The sequence below is a fragment of the Sinohyriopsis cumingii genome, chromosome 1, assembly GCF_028554795.1.
Source record: "Sinohyriopsis cumingii isolate HCF-2022 chromosome 1, ASM2855479v2, whole genome shotgun sequence".
In the NCBI taxonomy this organism is placed as follows: Eukaryota; Metazoa; Mollusca; class Bivalvia; order Unionida; family Unionidae; genus Sinohyriopsis; species Sinohyriopsis cumingii.
Window position 1 is genome coordinate 13,083,675 of NC_142961.1, and position 22,389 is coordinate 13,106,063.

A 22,389-nucleotide genomic window follows, 5' to 3' on the forward strand; every position below is an offset into this window, starting at 1 on the left:
CAGAATATCATCCTCTTTTTCCTTTGACTGTATGCTTTGTACATTTGTGCCTGATTGCATATTGAATTTCACCTTTGTGGTCATTTTTAATTGTATTATAGGTCAATCACGTACCTTAATGTTTCAATAGATTGTTTATCTCCTCAGTCCTTGGTTTATTTTAGTGGTTTCTGTATTCCTTTTGTTATTTTTCAATGGTTTTTGCACCTTACGTAGCAAGCAATGATTCAGTGGCTTGTAAACCCACTCAGTGTTCTGTTGTTAAGGTAAGTTGTGCCTACACTGATTTGTAGAAGTTACCACACACACTGAAGAAGAAGGACGGGCTTCACTTCTGCCTAATCATCACTGGATGACCCCCTCCATTCCCCAGAGGGGTCTGGATTTCTCCCAGTGTTGTGGAAGTCAACTTCCCCATTAGAGCAGGAATGACCTTAGTGGTTCAGAGATTGCCCAGAGACCAAGGATCCCTGACAGTTGTTATGAACATCAGGAAGTTAGTCTTCCTTCCCCCTCATGATATCATAAATGTTCCTACCTTTGTTCAAAGTAGGGCTGATGTGACAGATTATGAATTTGCTTCACCTCCAGCCTTTTGTAGCAAAAAAAAGTAGTGGACTGCCTTAGTCACCAGCAGAATGGTCAAGAATGTATCAGTGATCCCATTCACCTTGGAGGACAGCTAATAGGGTTAGTCCCATTTAGCCTCCATGAGGGGTTACAGGATGGTGGTAACTGCATTTTACAGAATGATGGTAACTGCATTTTGATGTCTCCCTCTCTGGAGATAGATACCAGAAGGAGAGTCTTGTTTCACTTTGGGAGCAGGCTCAGGATGGCAATGTCATTTCCATCATATCTCTTTCCCACCTGTTTCACATGTTGGATGAGAAAGCATTTTGGACATTCAGTAAGGTGGTGAAGAAAGGTTACCCCCCCCCTTTTTCCCATATCTGTGTCCTAAACCTTGAGGCACTGAGGACAAGAAGATTCTCTCTAGTCTGAAGAGGCTTTCTGGGGCCTCCTCACATCCTGATTTTCTGTTGCTCCTGCTTTCTGCTATGTTCCAGGAGTTTACACACAAGTTTTCCCAGGGTGAGGAGTTTGCCAGCCAGCAGATGGAGTTTTTCCACCATCTATGCTCTAGTTACTGGATGTATCCTGGCTTTCATTTCCAGGAACATCTTCTTTCATCAGGGGCCCCCATTTTCTTTGACTAGTCCAAACTGGTTTAATTAAAGGAAGAGATACACACCCTTCTGTGGAAGGGCACAGTTTAGAGGGTAGAAAATGGTGTCAACAAAAGCTGGAGAGTTTTGGCTCATAATCAACCTTTCTGCCTTAAACAGATTTTTTCGGGAAGAATGCTTCAAGATGGAAACCGCCTCATTCAGGATTGCTGAAATGTGCTCAGACTGGGCAGTCTTCATTGATTTTCATGATGCTTTGCACATATCTACATATTGACATATATCCACACAGAAAATACCACCAGTTTTGGCTTGGCCAGGATGCATGTCAGCTTAGAGTTCTTTGGTTCAGCCTCATCTTTGCCCCTGCTCTGTCCCAAGATTCTTTACCAGGATGATGGGTTTAGTAGAAGCCTGCTTGAAGTAGTTAGGGATCCCCATCTTTCCAATATTTCAATGACTGGTTGATGTAGAGCATTTTTTATTGATTCTCTTCTGCTGACAGTAATGCATCTCAGTCTATTCCCCAACATAGAGAAATTGGATTTCATCCCCTTTTTAGGACTTTATATATGTGTGATGGGAGGGTTAATGTTCCTCAAGACAGGATTGACCCAATCCTGTTCTTCATAATGGTCTTTCTAGTCAATAACTTATTGTCACCTCACCTTTACTTCTCTTTCCTGGAAACTGAACCCAACTGCAGTCTTTAGTTCCCCTAGGGAGACTTTACATGTGCCCTTTCCAGTTCCTACTTTAGCAAACTGGAGACTGCACAAGGATACGCTATGAATATTGGTCCCCCTGTCTTTCACCCCACTTTACTTTGGTACCTAAATTGGGACCAGTTCTTGGCCTGAGTCCCAATTCATATCATCAAACCCCACTTCTTTACTGTACAGTGTCACATCAGATTCAGGATGGGGTGCTTACCTGGATCCAGATGGGATAGTTCTTAAAGGATTTTGGTCTCAGGAAGTAGCAACCAGTCATATAAACAATTTGGAAATGTGGGCATTGTTACCCAACTTACAGAGTTATGTCAATTACCCAACTTACAGAGTTATGTCAATTACCCAACTTACAGAGTTATGTCAGTTACCCAACTTACAGAGTTATGTCAATTACCCAACTTACAGAGTTATGTCAATTACCCAACTTACAGAGTTATGTCAATTACCCAACTTACAGAGTTATGTCAATTACCCAACTTACAGAGTTATGTCAATCTCATAAGGCAGTTTGCTATGGTTGCTTCATGCCAAAAATTAGTAGTAGTGTACCTCAGACATCAACCTTCCTAAATTGTCTGGGGTGGAGTAAGGCCGATGAACTGAATAAAACTGATAAAGAGAATAGTTGAACTTATCCTTTTGGTAGGGTTTGCTCACTACTGTTGGCTGGTAGAAAATTAGGCCAAATGCTTTTCCATCACTATAAGATCCATCAGAAAAATGCCATAGCTCTTTTGTGCCAAAGCTCCAAGGTAAAAGGAAAAGGAGGAAGTGTAAAATTTGGATGGTATCTCTCATAACATTATCAGAAGAGGTCAGAAAGTTGGTATGTACATGTATCATCATTGAAGTCAGGGCTTTAAATTATGCAATGGCATTTTGGATATCAAATATAGACTCTGGGCCTTGAGGATACAAAATTAGCTGTATATCAAATATAGACTCTGGGCATGAGGATACAAAATTAGCTGTATATCAAATATAGATTCTGGGCCATGAGGATACAAAATTAGCTGTATATCAAATATAGACTCTGGGCCATGCCTCTGAAGTAGGAGGTTTGTCCTTTCTTAGAAATAACATGTATTAAGACGCACACCTCCAACCATATATACACTGACTGGAAATGAAGAGATAAATACACATACACAGTGCTGCAGCATTGGTCCCTGGGACAGGTTCTGACCCACTGGTAAAATTTAGAAGACTGGTAATATGTAATGATGTTGCATTGACCTAGTTCTTGTTTAAACTTTGTTTAACTTTATAGATTAAATCTTGAAACATGCTCAGAAATTATATTTTTTTTACTGTGATTAAATGTTTTGTTTGATCAAATATGTATCAGAAATCCTCTAATATCTTTGTTTCATTTAGTTTTAGTTTTAGTTATTATGTAAATGTGTTATTTTACCTTTTCCATTCACAAGTTACTTATTGGACAGTGATGGGTGTGTTTGTTATTTTACCTTTTTCATTCATAAGTTCCTTTAATGGACAGAGATGAGCATGTTATTTTGCTTTTCCTATTCACAACTTACTTATTGGACAGTAATGGGTGTGTTTGTTATTTTATATTTTTCAATCACAAGTTAGTTTATTGGACAATGATGAGCATGTTTGTTATTTTACCTTTTCCATTCACAAGTTAAATTATTGGACAGTAATGATGTATCATGTTTTCCTGATTTACATGCCTTCTACCTTCTGATCTTGTTCAGAAGTAAAACAGGATCATCTGTCTCTTCTGCTATACACACATCTCTATTATGGCAGTGTGATCATTGTTAACAATGTTAAGGTGTGTGTGTTCTTCACGATTTTGAAAGACACATATCTCCTACTTCCTATATTTAACTGAAACTGTGCAGTTGTAATGTTACTGGTTAGACACAGGTACTTACATACTCTGCTACAGTATGCAGGATATCCTGTAATTGTGTTAGCAAAAAATTATAACACTGTTGACACAGTTTATAAGCCATTTCATACAGTTGATATTACATATATGTAATATTGCATTCCAAAATGGATATAATGTTTGCACTTTCACTAGAACAATACATATGTGAAACAGGTTATTTATGCAATGCAGACAAGAATTTTAAAGCTGATTCTTTTAACGTTTGTATAGGGACCCCAGGTGGCAGAGTTGTATAAAGTGCTTGCCTTTACTGATCACTGCCATATCCCTCCAGTACACATGGGTTTGAGTCTTTGGCTCAGCCAAAGTATATGTCAGAAAGTTTGCCAGTAGCTTCCCATGGGTTGGTGGTTCTTACCGGGGTTTTCCCAGGTTCTTCCTCCACCAGTTATTTTGTATAGCCTATCTTGCTCAGAGAAATGTTATTAATAATAATAATAATAATGAGGACTTTGTATAGCGCCTAATCTTTAGAAGCTCTAAGCGCTTTACAACATTAGACAACACCTATAAGATATAAAAAAACATATATAATGATATGATTACAAAAACAAATTCCATGAAATTAGAAAACATTAAAAAACATGCTGAGAATATTTAAGGTAGGAAACATTATTAGGTCTTTTAAGTTTGTTCTTGCAGTCGATATAAGTTTGTTTTGAGAGCACTCTTGAATGGGATCACTGTGTCTTTGTGTCTAAGTTCAGTGGGCAATTCATTCCATGTTGCTGGGCCCTGGTATGCAAAAGAACGCTGTCCATATGACTTTGTTTTCATAATGGGAATAATGAGTATACGATTGTCAGAAGAGGAGTGTAAGTATCTTGCTGGTGTGTACACATGGGTGAGGTCGGATAGGTATGTTGGACTAGAGTCCGTCAGTGAAACTTAGCACAGAGAACAACACACAACAACATCAACATAACCTTTGTATATGGACACACAATAAGACACTTGTGAATAAAGAATGCAATGTTGTGGTTCTTTGTGTAGACCAGTTGTGGCTCAGTGGTTAACAGCATTGTTCTTGTGACCAGATTTGGGAAGGCTTGATTCCCACTATCAGATGAACATTGATAAGCTGTTGTGGTGTGTCCTTCCGCAAGGCATTTTACTTTACTTGTCTTGTCATGGTATAACCTTCAATGTGTTTCTGTGTCTTAAAATATTCAAACCAAACCTTTGATGTGTCAATGATAGACATGTTTCTCCCTCTATCTCACAATGATATGGTATTTGAAACACAGCTGCAATGACCTTGGGGGAAATTGATGATTATTCTGACAAAACAAGTCATAGTTGACTGGAGTCAAAATTTAGTTTTCATATAGAGCCACACTTGGAGGATATACACACACCTTCTGATATGTAAACAAAAGTTGTTAGCACTATCCTTTCCTTTGTACTAACTCTTCTGTCTTTCAGAATTATCAAGCAATGGAAGGATGGGTTCCAAACCCGAATGCCCATCCCTATATACCAAAGAAATACCTCAGATATGGAATTAGTGGCAGGAGAAAGGAAATCTCAAAGAAAAAATGTGTTACCAGAATATTTCAGGTAATAATAATATAGAATATTTTCTTTTTTTATGTTGATGTGAGGGATATTATAGGGCTAAATTTAGTTATTTCAGGTACTATGGTATTTATATAAGTTTTAGAAGAGAAGATATATTTGTGTATAAATTTTCTAAATTCTCTCCATAAATTTAATAATAGTATCTCTGTGATAGAGGAGTAGTTCTACAGTCCCTGTTAAATTTAGAGGCTGAGATTCAGGGTGAACACAATGTTATCAGCAGCTATTCAAATGCAATGGTGTCCAGTTACAGTGGTGAGAAATGTAAAGCTAATTAAAATCAGTTATTGCAAGTTTGCCTTAATACTTAAACTTTAAAATTAGTGACCTGTTGAAGGGAAATTTGAATCTCTTTCAGTAGGTATAAAGTGCTTAAAATAGAGTTGGGTAGTTATAGTTTAATTTTGAATTAATTTGATCATAAGGATTGATAAAGTTTCCAAGTCATTTCCTACTCATTGTAAAGTTTTTGGGAAATTCTAACTTACAGTATCAGTGGGAAAAAGAGTGTGTATGGAGAGTATTAATATGGCTTTAATTTGGATTACATAATTTAGATTCTGTGCATTTTGGATATGTGGATCAGAGTTAGATAAAGGGTCTGCACCTAAAACAATCAGACCAGAGTTAGATAAAGAGTCTGCACCTAACACAATCAGACCAGTTAGATAAAGGGTCTGCACCTAACACAATCAGATCAGTTAGATAAAGGGTCTGCACCTAACACAATCAGACCAGAGTTAGATAAAGGGTCTGCACCTAACACAATCAGACCAGAGTTAGATAAAGGGTCTGCACCTAACACAATCAGACTAGAGTTAGATAAAGGGTCTGCACCTAACACAATCAGACCAGAGTTAGATAAAGGGTCTGCACCTAACACAATCAGACCAGAGTTAGATTAAGGGTCTGCACCTAACACAATCAGACTAGAGTTAGATAAAGGGTCTGCACCTAACACAATCAGACCAGAAGTTTAGTTTTAGAAAAGGTCTTCAGGGAATGTTCTCTCTGAAGTCTGCTTGGATTGTTTATAAGCCAGATCAAACATAGTAAATTGGGACCTGTTCCATCAAATTTTGAGCGTGACACAAATAGAATATCTGCATAGTAATGTCACAAACCACAACTATAAACGGAGCAGCACAAAAAAGCAGAAAATCCAGCAAACATAGTATACCATGGTGGATAGACAACTGCCAAATAGCGATGAAAGAAAAAAATGAAAGCCCTCAATCATTTTTAAACATACAAAACCAGCTTTGAACTTTCTAATATATAAGCAGAAGGAAGCTAACGCAAGAACCGTAATAAAAGAAGCGAAAACTAATTCATGGCGCACATACTGCTCCACACTATATCATCGTACCAACTCTAAGGAGGTCTGGGCAAAAGTCAAAGCCATAAGAGGGAAGGTCCCGACAACAACACCAAAAATACCAGGAGCCAACACCAACCAAGATAAAAGCAGAACAGTTAGCAAAACCTTTTGATAACTCAAGAAGCAATATCAGTCACTCCCAAAAATGTATGGAGCAAAGACGAGCACTGGAAAAAAATTCCTCAACCTATTCATGGACCAAGCCAACAATGATTCACCACTTAATGACTGTTTCAGTATCGAAGAATGGAGAAAAGCACTAATTAACAAAAAAAACACATCCCAAGGAGAAGACAACCTAGGCTGTGATATCTATAAACATCTTTCAACAAATATGCAAATAATTATACTTGACGTGATCAACCTAATATGGAATACTGGAAACATAACCACATAGTGAAAACAAGCAGTAGTCATAGCCATACCCAGACCAGGAAAAGACCCCAAAAACCTAACTTCATACACACCCATCTCCTTGACTAACACCATCTGCAAAGTCATGGAAACAATGATCAACAACCGACTAAGACACCACCTGGAACAAAACCACCTACTCGCCTAAAATCAAAGTGGATTTAGAACCAAACGATCCACCATTGATCAGCTCACTAGACTTGAAGCCAGCATTAAACTTGCCTTTAATGCCAAACGGAAAAGAGATAAGTACCTAATTGCGATATTTCTAGACCTCAAAAAAGGATTTGATATGGTCTGAACTAAAGGCATAATCTTCAAACTTAACCAAAACGGCATAACAGGACGCATGCACCGGGTTATTTCAAACTTCCAAATGATAGACAAAACAAAACCAGAGTAGGTGATGCACTCTCTGAGACCTATACTCTGGACACTATGGAATTCCTCAGGGAAGCATGATAAGTCCCACACTATTCAATCTCATGATCAACAACCTCGGCAACAATATTACGAATAAACTAGTAGATCTATCCCAATTTGTGGATGATAGCAGAATTTGAAAAGCAGGCAACCCCAACAGCCTGAATGCCATTGGCAAATGGGCAAACAACTGGGGATTTGATATATCAGGTACCAAAACTGTAGGAATGCTTTTCTCCCCAATGAATAAAAGACTTACCACATATACCCCAATTTTACCTACAAAACACACCAATCCAATTTGTTGAAGAAACATATTTCTTGGGAATGATACTAAATGAAACCCTTAACTGGAAACCACATATAACTACCCTAATCAAAAAATGCCAACAAGACATCAACCTTCTAAAAAATATTAAGGAGACAACATGGGGAGCAGATAAAAAAACAATGCTAATGCTCTACAAATCATTAATCGGGCTAAACTGGACTACGGCTGCCAAGTGTATGCCTCTGCAAACAGTGCTTTGCTTCAAAAATTAAACAACATACAACATAAAGCACTCAGACTATGAGCGGGAACTCTATCTAACACCTGGCTTGAGGAACTACAAATACTAACGGGAGATTTACCACGGCACCTGAGATGAGAAGAACAAATATTGAGACTCAGTGTCACCTGGACATGCTTCAGAATTAATAAAAAGTGCAACATTTGCACATAAACATGGGGCAGTAGTGGTACCATACCTACAGTCCCAACTAATTGATAATCCTGACCTTCAGAACTTTACCAGTTGCATAGGCAACCTTAATTCTTTTCAGTTTAGTGCTGGCGGTCAGCATGAAGAACTAGAGGTATCGGAGTTCCATTAAATGTAGAAAAGAAAAACCATCTTACTTGTGACTAATTCCTCATAGCGCAGTTACATCAATTAGGTGCTACTACAGGGAGCTCAAAACCAGACACAGTTTTTGAATTTTTTTATAGACAATTTGCATTTTAAACAAAAATTCAAATATTTGGGACAATATGTGAAGTTTTATAGAATGCCTGAACATCATGGATGGTTTTATTGAGTATGCCATCACTGAATAAACAGATTCATTCATTTCATATGAAATTTATGAATCTCCTTCAATAGTTTGTTTTTCTTGCCAAGGTATAAAATCATTTTTGCTAGCATTGTTCCATCAAATTTTGGAACTCACCAAGTCATACATAATGAAGACATAATTAGATATTTATATAGTAATGATTAAGTTCATACTTTCTTACTCTAAATCAGCGATAATTTGATGTGTTTTTTTAATTTGATTCACGTATCATTCTTTATATGCACATATACATCCTCATTACAGGGAAGCATTGTTCTTTTCCTGGTGATAACAGTTGTGATAAATATCACCTTTATTCTGGAAACCAGCAAGAAATTCAAGTACCAACCCACACAACAAGGTAGGTGTCATGAGGTGTTGTCCAAGTGTTTTAAATTTTATCACAGAATAACCCATAGAAAAAGGAAGATTAAGGGTGTTGTGTTGTCCAGGTGTTTTGACTTTTACCACAGAATGACCCACAGATAAAGGTAGGTTAGGGGTGTTGTATTGTGCAGGTGCTTTGACTTTTATCACAGAAACACACTCAGAAAAAGGTAGGTATGGGGTGTTGTGTTGTCCAGGTGCTTTGTCTTTTATCACAGAAACACACTTAGAAAAAGTGGGTTAGGGGTGTTGTCTTGTCCAAGTGCTTTGGCTTTTATCACAGAAACACACTCAGAAAAAAGGTAAGTTAGGGGTTTTGTCTTGTCCAAGTGCTTTGACTTTTATCACAGAAAGACACTCAGAAAAAGGTAGGTTAGGGGACCGGTGTTGTCTTGTCCAAGTGTCAAGGAAGATAATGTATCTGATTTATGATATAAATATTGTCAGCTACCAGTGTATGCTACTACAGAATACTGCACTGAACCACTTCTGTCAGGTAATTTTCCTTTTCCATTGTCCCCCACTCTCTACCATCCATCTGTCCATGGTTCATTGCATCTATCACCCAGTTGTTTCTACACTGTAACTCAGTCTTTCCAGGGAATCTACCTTTTCCTACTTTTTTTTACCTCCTTTTTCTGCTCTTTTATTTTTAAAAAACCTATGGTGTCCCTACTTTTTATATAATTTTGTGGGTATTTTATGAACTCCTTAATGATAAATCCTATCCTAGAGGTTTGTTTGCCTCCTTATTTCCAATGCAAACATTAGTTCTTGCAGAACATATGGTGTCCTTTTCTAATGAAGCTTTTTATATCTGCCAAGACCTCATAACTACAGAAGTCTGTGTTTCAGACAAAATGGCATATTCGTTTCTGATCTCATTACATAGTTTTTGCCTTCATTTTTTCTTCTTAAATATATCAGTTGTTCAACACTTAATATAAAATTGCCAAATTATGTGAATGGCTGGCTGTAACAGGATGAAGCAAGGTTGGGACTGGAATTAGTGAAGACAAACTGAAAGCAGTTTTGTGAATGGGATGTTTCTGTAATTGAATGACGATGAATGAATCTGACACCACACTCATTCTCATAACATCTGACAATGGATTTAACAGATTAATGTGCATCGAGTTCAAAAGCTGATGTTTGGAAATCATATCATTCCTAACTGGAACCAAGTAAAGTATAACTTAACTAGTAATCAAATAAGATTTATTGTTTATGGAACTGACAAACAATTACGACTAATATATCCATCCCCATAGATGATCAATATTTATTTATACACAACATGAACAATTTATGATTCCATCACTGACGGTAATCAGTGTTTAGAATTTGTACATAAATGTGAAAAATGTATGATTCATCCACAAGCACGATAGATGTATTATTGATTTTCACTCATGTAGTGATAATTAATTTTTATTTCACTCATGTAGTGATAATTATTTTTATTTCACTCATGTAGTGATAATTAATTTTTATTTCCCTCGTGTAGTGATAATTAATTTTTATTTCACTCAGACAGTGATATTGAATAATCTTGATCCAAAAATGGAACATATGCATCTTGTGGTATCCAGTTGATGATCATGATGTATTTCTGGTTCCACAGCTCTCGTAGAACGGTCCAGGAGCCACCATGCATGGCCCGCCCCTCCTAGTTTGCTGAAGGTTCCCTTGAAAACCTCTTATTCCCTACAGACCTGTTGGTCCCAAAGCTTTAGTGCCTCACTGCTCATAAACCAATACTGTCCTCCAACCAACATCACCATCAACTCCGTCATCTGGGTTACAGGAAACCCCACAGAGTTTTATGACTTCTCATGAAAAACAGCTCTACAGCTGGAGATTGCTCCCATAAAGTGGACAGCTTCCTGACAAAACCTTTTGTATTGTGATAAAAATTTATTGTATAAGTACCTTGGTTGTGGTGAAGTTAGAGAACTTACGGTAATGGTTTCTCACTGCAGGCATTTTGCACCTGCAGCAATGGTTAAACCAAACACATTTTGAAATAACCATGACTAAAAACAAAGTATCCTATCAATATTGCATGTGGCAACGAATCCTGAGAACATTTTTATTCATATATAATGCATAAACATTCTTACTACATACAGTTCCTTTACACTTGCACTTGGGATGAGGAAGAACTCTGTTGATTTGGGGTTGTAGGTCAAAGTCCCTAACTGAGATAATAAAATTGGTGTCAGCACAAAACAATTAGTTCTGTATTACATGCCTGGACCAAATCCTCTGGATAAATTGCACTTTGAATGAGGAAGAAGTATATAAATTTTGAGATTAAAATGTCTAAGGTCAATGCTGCTTTAAAAAAAAGAATAAAAATGACTTTTGCCCAATAACATTAATTCTACATCACAGACCTTGACCAACTTTTGTGGATGGCTTACACTTGGGATAAGGAAGAAGTCATCAAATTTTAGTTACCTACATAGAGGACTATTAAACATGATTTGGGGATATAATGTCATTTATGCATTTTTCACAAAAGTGTGCTGGAAAGATTGTATAACTTTAAAGTTGTTTGAAATAAAGGCACAATGAATAGAGTGCATTTTATATCATATTAGGATGGGGACTATGTTCAAGGTCAGGTTCACAGCTTATTATTTTAACATTTTCTTTCAAACTTTTCTATCTACCCAACATCTTCAGAGTTGTTTGAGAGAAGAAGTGAAATTTGGTATACTTGTGTATCATCACTTAAATATGTGCTAAGTACTAAATTGGGACCCTATCTGTAGGTTAGGGTCATAGTAGTTAGTCACAATGGTAAAGTACCTTTTTAGGATCCTATCTTTAGGTTAGAGTCACAATAGCAAAGTACCACTTTAGGACCCTATCTTTAGGTTAGAGCCACAGTGGTAAAGTACCACTTTAGGACCCTATCTTTAGGTTAGAGTCATAATGGTAAAGTACCACTTTAGGACCCTACCTATAGGTTAGAGTCACAATGGTAAAGTACCACTTTAGGACCCTACCTTTAGGTTAGAGTCACAATGGTAAAGTACCACTTTAGGACCCTATCTTTAGGTTAGAGTCACAGTGGTAAAGTACCACTTTAGGACCCTATCTTTAGGTTAGAGTCACAGTGGTAAAGTACCTTTTTAGGACCCTATCTTTAGGTTAGAGTCACAGTGGTAAAGTACCACTTTAGGACCCTATCTTTAGGTTAGAGTCACAGTGGTAAAGTACCACTTTAGGACCCTATCTTTAGGTTAGAGTCACAGTGGTAAAGTACCACTTTAGGACCCTATCTTTAGGTTAGAGTCACAGTGGTAAAGTACCACTTTAGGACCCTATCTTTAGGATAGAGTCACAGTGGTAAAGTACCACTTTAGGACCCTATCTTTAGGTTAGAGTCACAGTGGTAAAGTACCACTTTAGGACCCTATCTTTAGGTTAGAGTCACAATGGTAAAGTACCACTTTAGGACCCTATCTTTAGGTTAGAGTCACAGTGGTAAAGTACCACTTTAGGACCCTATCTTTAGGTTAGAGTCACAGTGGTAAAGTACCACTTTAGGACCCTATCTTTAGGTTAGAGTCACAGTGGTAAAGTACCACTTTAGGACCCTATCTTTAGGTTAGAGTCACAGTGGTAAAGTACCACTTTAGGACCCTATCTTTAGGTTAGAGTCACAATGGTAAAGTACCACTTTAGGACCCTATCTTTAGGTTAGAGTCACAGTGGTAAAGTACCACTTTAGGACCCTATCTTTAGGTTAGAGTCACAGTGGTAAAGTACCACTTTAGGACCCTATCTTTAGGTTAGAGTCACAGTGGTAAAGTACCTTTTTAGGACCCTATCTTTAGGTTAGAGTCACAGTGGTAAAGTACCACTTTAGGACCCTATCTTTAGGTTAGAGTCACAGTGGTAAAGTACCACTTTAGGACCCTATCTTTAGGTTAGAGTCACAGTGGTAAAGTACCACTTTAGGACCCTATCTTTAGGTTAGAGTCACAGTGGTAAAGTACCACTTTAGGACCCTATCTTTAGGTTAGAGTCACAGTGGTAAAGTACCACTTTAGGACCCTATCTTTAGGTTAGAGTCACAGTGGTAAAGTACCACTTTAGGACCCTATCTTTAGGTTAGAGTCACAGTGGTAAAGTACCACTTTAGGACCCTATCTTTAGGTTAGAGTCACAGTGGTAAACTTCCACTTTAGGACCCTATCTTTAGGTTAGAGTCACAATGGTAAACTTCCACTTTAGGACCCTATCTTTAGGTTAGAGTCACAGTGGTAAAGTACCTTTTTAGGACCCTATCTTTAGGTTAGAGTCGCAGTGGTAAAGTACCACTTTAGGACCCTATCTTTAGGTTAGAGTCACAATGGTAAAGTACCACTTTAGGACTCTATCTTTAGGTTAGAGTCACAGTGGATAAGGTGACACTCAAAAGTTTTGTAATTGGCATAGGGTTAGAATTTTAAAGAAAAAGAATAGATCCAGGTTTCCTCACTGGTTATTCTCGCTATTTAATAAAGACCTTTTATATCTTAGGTGTTGTTAAAAGAACTTTTAATTCCTTTATTTTGGTGTATGATTGATGGTTGTAATTTGGGTTCTAGGGATACAGCTTGGGCTCACTTCATATATGTCTGTATAAAAATACTGCTTGCTTTGCTTGGTCATTTTCACTTCCTGGACTTCATTGCAGTTTGAAAAGCTGGTATTGCCTACTTTGGCAAAATTTGTTTTCCATATTTTAATAGCTGCTAAAAAGTTAGTGTGCTTTTGACTAATTCAGGTTCATTTTTCAAGCACATGGAAGACACCATTTTGGTCTGCTGTGTACTTAGATCATGTACCATTCCCACAATTACAGTATCCAAACAAATGTCACAGTATCCAAACAAATATCAGCCACAGTATCCAAACAAATGTCAGCCACAGTATCCAAACAAATGTCAGCCACAGTACATCAAAGTAGCACAGAGGTATGCTAACATTCTCTCCATTGTGCATGTTTCAAATGCAAACAACTTCACCTTACATGCGTCGCTCTCACAAAGTACATAATTACTGGTGAGTGCCCCTAAGTTGGGACCCGATCCTTAGGTTAGAGTCACATTGGTTAATTGCCACTTTAAGACTCTATCTTTAGGTTAGAATCACAGTGGTTAATTGCCACTTTAGGACCATATCTTTAAATTAGAGTCTCTTTAAGTTAGAGTCTCAGTGGTTAATTGCCACTCTAGGACCCTGTCTTTAAGTTAGTCAGAGTGGTTAATTGCCACTTTAGGACCCTGTCTTTAAGTTAGAGTCTCAGTGGTTAATTGCCACTTTAGGACCCTGTCTTTAAGTTAGTCAGAGTGGTTAATTGCCACTTTAGGACCCTGTCTTTAAGTTAGAGTCACAGTGGTTAATTGCCACTTTAGGACCCTGTCTTTAAGTTAGAGTCACAGTGGTTAATTGCCACTTTAGGACCCTGTCTTTAAGTTAGAGTCATAGTGGTTAATTGCCACTTTAGGACCCTGTCTTTAGGTTAGAGTCAGAGTGTAATAGGAAAATATTCTGGCATATATTTTCTTCAGCTGTAACTTTAGAGCTGTTTGAGATAAAGGATGAAATTTGATGCCATCATCAGAATGCACATTGCATACCAAATTGGGGATTTTGTCTTCAAGGTTAAAATCACAGATTATCATTTCAGGTTTTTCATCACACTTTTCTTTCTGCTGTAAACTTTACAGCCATTTGAGATGAATGAATTAGACTTGTTTTACCTGTACATCATCACTACAAAGTGTGCAGCAGACCATACTGGGTGTGCTACCTTCAAGGTCAGTGTCACTGGTCAATATGTTTGAGTTTCAGTCACATTTTTTCTTTTCCTCTGTAACTTAAAAGCAAATTGAGATAAATTGATAAAGCGTGGTAGACATGCATATTGTCAATAAAAGATGTATTGCCTATCACTTTCAGAGTCTTGTCTTAAAGGTTAAGGGAACAGATAAGTTTGTTATCTTTTTGGTGGGGGTTATCACTTTATGACTAAAAAGCTGTATGAGTTACAGGGTTGAACCTTTAGTAATCTTATCTTTCTTAGTTTAATGTCAAGGTTGTATCAGTTAATGTTGAACATGTATCATTATGATAACAGGAGTCAAGGTTACAGCATATTTAGTAGAGCATTTGGTCACAGGTTTAATATCTGCCCATGTCAGCTCAAGATGGCAGCCAAGAAAAACTAAAAAGTATTAAGGTTAAAGTTATTGATAAGATTTTGTACCCTCTTTGTACATTACAAGATAGAGCCTTAAAGCTTTGTAACTTTCTCTGCTTGTCTAGTAACTCTACAGGTGCATTACAAATGTCTGAGTTAATCACTTTCCAATTTTGGTAACTGTCATGGCAGCCAGGGGGATACAATTTTGCCAGTTTGATACATGCATTTGACTTTGTGAAGGGCATATGAAAAAGTCTGTGGTTTTCACCAACCCAATATGGCATTCTTTTGCAAATGTAAAATAGTCCATTGTGTCATGATAAACTGCCATATTTTGGGATAAGCATATGTCTATATGGGTATATGCTGTAATACGCTTGAATGTTGTCAGACTAAGCACATATAAGGGTATATACTATATTACCCTTGAATGTTATCAGACCAAGCTTACATATACAGGGGCCCTGAGTGGCTGAGTGGTCTGAAGTGCTCTCCGTTACGGATCACTGTCATCTCACCTCTGTCTGCGTGGGTTCAAGTCTAGAATTCAGCCAATGTGGGTATGTGAGAAAGCTTGCCAGTAGCTTCTCGTGGGTCGGTGGTTCTTCCCAGGGTTTTCCCAGGTTCTTCCTTCACCATTAATACTGGCTGCCATGCATAGCCTATCGTGTGCTGAAAAATGGCGTTAAACCCCACAACAACAACAACAACATACATATACATGGGTGTATACTGTATTGCCCTTGAATGATGTCAGACTAAGCATGTGAGCTGAACAATCTCATGAGCTGTATTAAATGAACAATCATGTGAGCTGTTTTAAATGAACAATCTCATGAGCTGTATTAAATGAACAATCACATGAGCTGTATTAAATGAACAAGTTCAATCTCAGTAGCTGTATTAAATGAACAATCACAGAAGTTGTATTAAATGAATAATCACGTGAGCTGTATTAAATGAACAATCATGTGAGCTGTATTAAATGAGCAATCTCATGAGCTATATTAAAAGAACAAGCTCATGAGCTGTATTAAATGAACAATCACAGAAGTTGTATTAAATGAATAATCACGTGAGCTGTATTAAATGAACAATCATGTGAGCTGTATTAAATGAGCAATCTCATGAGCTATATTAAAAGAACAAGCTCATGAGCTGTATTAAATGAACAATCTCATGAGCTGTATTAAATGAACAAGCTCATGAGCTGTATTAAATGAACAAGCTCATGAGCTGTATTAAATGAACAATCATGTGAGCTGTATTAAATGAACAATCTCATGAGCTGTATTAAATGAACAATCTCATGAGCTGTATGAAATGAACAATCACATGAGCTGTATTAAATGAACAATCATGTGAGCTGTTTTAAATGAACAATCTCATGAGCTGTATTAAATGAACAATCTCATGAGCTGTATTAAATGAACAATCATGTGAGCTGTTTTAAATGAACAATCTCATGAGCTGTATTAAATGAACAATCACATGAGCTGTATTAAATGAACAATCATGTAAGCTGTTTTAAATGAACAATCTCATGAGCTGTATTAAATGAACAATCACATGAGCTGTATTAAATGAACAATCATGTGAGCTGTTTTAAATGAACAATCTCATGAGCTGTATTAAATGAACAATCACATGAGCTGTATTAAATGAACAATCACATGAGCTGTATTAAATGAACAATCATGTGAGCTGTTTTAAATGAACAATCTCATGAGCTGTATTAAATGAACAATCACATGAGCTGTATTAAATGAACAATCTCAGGAGCTGCCCATGAGATTGTTCATTTAAAACAGTCAAATGATTGTTCATTTAATACAGCTCACATGATTGTTCATTTAATACAGCTCATGAGATTGTTCATTTAATATAGCTCATGTGATTGTTCATTTAATACAGCTCATGTGACTCTTAATTTAATACAGCTCATGTGCTTGTTCACTTATTTTCTATAAAGTTTGTACAATTTGAAAGACATTAAATCAATTTTTTAAAAAGATTACATTCACACTTGAACAAAGTATAGCAAAATGACAATGTTAAACAATTTTAAATGCATTCTTGATCAGGGCAAGTTGCTTAGTTTTGATAAAACATTAATCATTCACTAGATAAATATCTCTGGTGATGATAATGTATAATACATAATATAGATTAATATTTTAGATAATATTACCATAATACCTACAACTTGTTAACTTTATTAGTACGTTATTTTGCATGACGACTCAAAAGTGTAGAGTTTTTTAAATTACTACTTTACTGAGTTAATGTTATATTTTAATAGTTTTATGAAAGTCAGTGATTTGTTATACTCCATGCCATGAAAAGAATGAAAAATATAGCAAATGTTTTTTTTTTAAAATCACATTCAGACTCAAATGAAAGTGAAGCATGATTTACATTTTTTTACATTGAATCAGAACATTATAGAGGGTAGTTAAACGTTGAAAAAAGCTTAGTTCAGGTGGTTGCTGCATAAACATAAAAAGATAAATAATTATTTCTAGAAGTATTCATTCTCAAAGTAGGAATGTATTTATTTTAAAGATTTATACTTGATACATGTAGATTCACACTTAGATGATTAATATACATTTACAGCTATCAGTACTCATTCTTTACCATTTAACTACTGTTTCATGTATGAACTGGCACAACAGTAGCTCTCAGTACATTTAGTTTTATTGGTCATTGGGATGCTAATTTCATTTAAAAACTGATACGGTAAAGGCACAACAGTAGCTCTCAGTACATTTAGTTTTCTTGGTCACTGGGATGCTAATTTCATTTAAAAACTGATACGGTAAAGGCACAACAGTAGCTCTCAGTACATTTGGTTTTCTTGGTCATTGGGATGCTAATTTCATTTAAAAACTGATACGGTAAAGGCACAACAGTAGCTCTCAGTACATTTGGTTTTCTTGGTCATTGGGATGCTAATTTCATTTAAAAACTGATAAGGTAAAGGCACAACAGTAGCTCTCAGTACATTTAGTTTTCCTGGTCATTGAGATGCTAATTTCATTTAAAAACTGATACGGTAAAGGCACAACAGTAGCTCTCAGTACATTTGGTTTTCTTGGTCATTGGGATGCTAATTTCATTTAAAAACTGATACGGTAAAGGCACAACAGTAGCTCTCAGTACATTTGGTTTTCTTGGTCATTGGGATGCTAATTTCATTTAAAAACTGATAAGGTAAAGGCACAACAGTAGCTCTCAGTACATTTAGTTTTCCTGGTCATTGAGATGCTAATTTCATTTAAAAACTGATACGGTAAAGGCACAACAGTAGCTCTCAGTACATTTAGTTTTATTGGTCATTGGGATGCTAATTTCATTTAAAAACTGATACGGTAAAGGCACAACAGTAGCTCTCAGTACATTTAGTTTTCTTGGTCACTGGGATGCTAATTTCATTTAAAAACTGATACGGTAAAGGCACAACAGTAGCTCTCAGTACATTTGGTTTTCTTGGTCATTGGGATGCTAATTTCATTTAAAAACTGATACGGTAAAGGCACAACAGTAGCTCTCAGTACATTTGGTTTTCTTGGTCATTGGGATGCTAATTTCATTTAAAAACTGATAAGGTAAAGGCACAACAGTAGCTCTCAGTACATTTAGTTTTCCTGGTCATTGAGATGCTAATTTCATTTAAAAACTGATACGGTAAAGGCACAACAGTAGCTCTCAGTACATTTAGTTTTCTTGGTCATTGGGATGCTAATTTCATTTAAAAACTGATACGGTAAAGGCACAACAGTAGCTCTCAGTACATTTGGTTTTCTTGGTCATTGGGATGCTAATTTCATTTAAAAACTGATACGGTAAAGACACAACAGTAGCTCTCAGTACATTTGGTTTTCTTGGTCATTGGGATGCTAATTTCATTTAAAAACTGATAAGGTAAAGGCACAACAGTAGCTCTCAGTACATTTGGTTTTCTTGGTCATTGAGATGCTAATTTCATTTAAAAACTGATACGGTAAAGGTACAACAGTAGCTCTCAGTACATTTGGTTTTCTTGGTCATTGAGATGCTAATTTCATTTAAAAACTGATACGGTAAAGGCACAACAGTAGCTCTCAGTACATTTGGTTTTCTTGGTCATTGGGATGCTAATTTCATTTAAAAACTGATACGGTAAAGGCACAACAGTAGCTCTCAGTACATTTAGTTTTCTTGGTCACTGGGATGCTAATTTCATTTAAAAACTGATACGGTAAAGGCACAACAGTAGCTCTCAGTACATTTAGTTTTATTGGTCATTGGGATGCTAATTTCATTTAAAAACTGATACGGTAAAGGCACAACAGTAGCTCTCAGTACATTTAGTTTTCTTGGTCACTGGGATGCTAATTTCATTTAAAAACTGATACGGTAAAGGCACAACAGTAGCTCTCAGTACATTTGGTTTTCTTGGTCATTGGGATGCTAATTTCATTTAAAAACTGATACGGTAAAGGCACAACAGTAGCTCTCAGTACATTTGGTTTTCTTGGTCATTGGGATGCTAATTTCATTTAAAAACTGATAAGGTAAAGGCACAACAGTAGCTCTCAGTACATTTAGTTTTCCTGGTCATTGAGATGCTAATTTCATTTAAAAACTGATACGGTAAAGGCACAACAGTAGCTCTCAGTACATTTAGTTTTCTTGGTCATTGGGATGCTAATTTCATTTAAAAACTGATACGGTAAAGGCACAACAGTAGCTCTCAGTACATTTGGTTTTCTTGGTCATTGGGATGCTAATTTCATTTAAAAACTGATACGGTAAAGGCACAACAGTAGCTCTCAGTACATTTGGTTTTCTTGGTCATTGGGATGCTAATTTCATTTAAAAACTGATACGGTAAAGGCACAACAGTAGCTCTCAGTACATTTGGTTTTCTTGGTCATTGGGATGCTAATTTCATTTAAAAACTGATAAGGTAAAGGCACAACAGTAGCTCTTAGTACATTTGGTTTTCTTGGTCATTGAGATGCTAATTTCATTTAAAAACTGATACGGTAAAGGTACAACAGTAGCTCTCAGTACATTTGGTTTTCTTGGTCATTGAGATGCTAATTTCATTTAAAAACTGATACGGTAAAGGCACAACAGTAGCTCTCAGTACATTTGGTTTTCTTGGTCATTGGGATGCTAATTTCATTTAAAAACTGATACGGTAAAGGCACAACAGTAGCTCTCAGTACATTTGGTTTTCTTGGTCATTGGGATGCTAATTTCATTTAAAAACTGATAAGGTAAAGGCACAACAGTAGCTCTCAGTACATTTAGTTTTCCTGGTCATCGAGATGCTAATTTCATTTAAAAACTGATACGGTAAAGGCACAACAGTAGCTCTCAGTACATTTGGTTTTCTTGGTCATTGGGATGCTAATTTCATTTAAAAACTGATAAGGTAAAGGCACAACAGTAGCTCTCAGTACATTTAGTTTTCCTGGTCATTGGGATGCTAATTTCATTTAAAAACTGATAAGGTAAAGGCACAACAGTAGCTCTCAGTACATTTGGTTTTCTTGGTCATTGGGATGCTAATTTCATTTAAAAACTGATAAGGTAAAGGCACAACAGTAGCTCTCAGTACATTTAGTTTTCTTGGTCATTGGGATGCTAATTTCATTTAAAAACTGATAAGGTAAAGGCACAACAGTAGCTCTCAGTACATTTGGTTTTCTTGGTCATTGGGATGCTAATTTCATTTAAAAACTGTTAAGGTAAAGGCACAACAGTAGCTCTCAGTACATTTAGTTTTCTTGGTCATTGGGATGCTAATTTCATTTAAAAACTGATAAGGTAAAGGCACAACAGTAGCTCTCAGTACATTTAGTTTTCTTGGTCATTGGGATGCTAATTTCATTTAAAAACTGATAAGGTAAAGGCACAACAGTAGCTCTCAGTACATTTGGTTTTCTTGGTCATTGGGATGCTAATTTCATTTAAAAACTGATAAGGTAAAGGCACAACAGTAGCTCTCAGTACATTTAGTTTTCTTGGTCATTGGGATGCTAATTTCATTTAAAAACTGATAAGGTAAAGGCACAACAGTAGCTCTCAGTACATTTGGTTTTCTTGGTCATTGGGATGCTAATTTCATTTAAAAACTGTTAAGGTAAAGGCACAACAGTAGCTCTCATTACATTTGGTTTTCTTGGTCACTGGGATGCTAATGTCATTTAAAAACTGATACGGTAAAGGCACAACAGTAGCTCTCAGTACATTTGGTTTTCTTGGTCATTGGGATGCTAATTTCATTTAAAAACTGATAAGGTAAAGGCACAACAGTAGCTCTCAGTACATTTAGTTTTCCTGGTCATTGGGATGCTAATTTCATTTAAAAACTGATAAGGTAAAGGCACAACAGTAGCTCTCAGTACATTTGGTTTTCTTGGTCATTGGGATGCTAATTTCATTTAAAAACTGATAAGGTAAAGGCACAACAGTAGCTCTCAGTACATTTAGTTTTCTTGGTCATTGGGATGCTAATTTCATTTAAAAACTGATAAGGTAAAGGCACAACAGTAGCTCTCAGTACATTTGGTTTTCTTGGTCATTGGGATGCTAATTTCATTTAAAAACTGTTAAGGTAAAGGCACAACAGTAGCTCTCATTACATTTGGTTTTCTTGGTCATTGGGATGCTAATTTCATTTAAAAACTGTTAAGGTAAAGGCACAACAGTAGCTCTCAGTACATTTGGTTTTCTTGGTCACTGGGATGCTAATTTCATTTAAAAACTGTTAAGGTAAAGGTACAACAGTAGCTCTCAGTACATTTAGTTTTATTGGTCATTGAGATGCTAATTTCATTTAAAACCTGATACGGTAAAGGCACAACAGTAGCTCTCAGTACATTTAGTTTTCCTGGTCATTGAGATGCTAATTTCATTTAAAAACTGATACGGTAAAGACACAACAGTAGCTCTCAGTACATTTGGTTTTCTTGGTCATTGAGATGCTAATTTCATTTAAAAACTGATACGGTAAAGGCACAACAGTAGCTCTCAGTACATTTAGTTTTATT

At 36.4% G+C, this 22,389-nt stretch overlaps 1 protein-coding gene across 1 annotated transcript in view; it reads left to right on the top strand.

Moving 5' to 3' along the window:
- LOC149806429 (protein O-linked-mannose beta-1,2-N-acetylglucosaminyltransferase 1-like) overlaps positions 1-22,389 on the top strand; it is a 139,280-nt gene that overhangs the window by 15,785 nt on the left and 101,106 nt on the right. Inside the window, exons 2-3 of the mRNA XM_089953156.1 lie at positions 5,274-5,408; positions 9,010-9,106. Of these exons, the coding sequence (XP_089809282.1) occupies positions 5,286-5,408; positions 9,010-9,106 (220 nt within the window). The 5' untranslated portion in view covers positions 5,274-5,285. The remainder of the gene's footprint in view (positions 1-5,273; positions 5,409-9,009; positions 9,107-22,389) is intronic.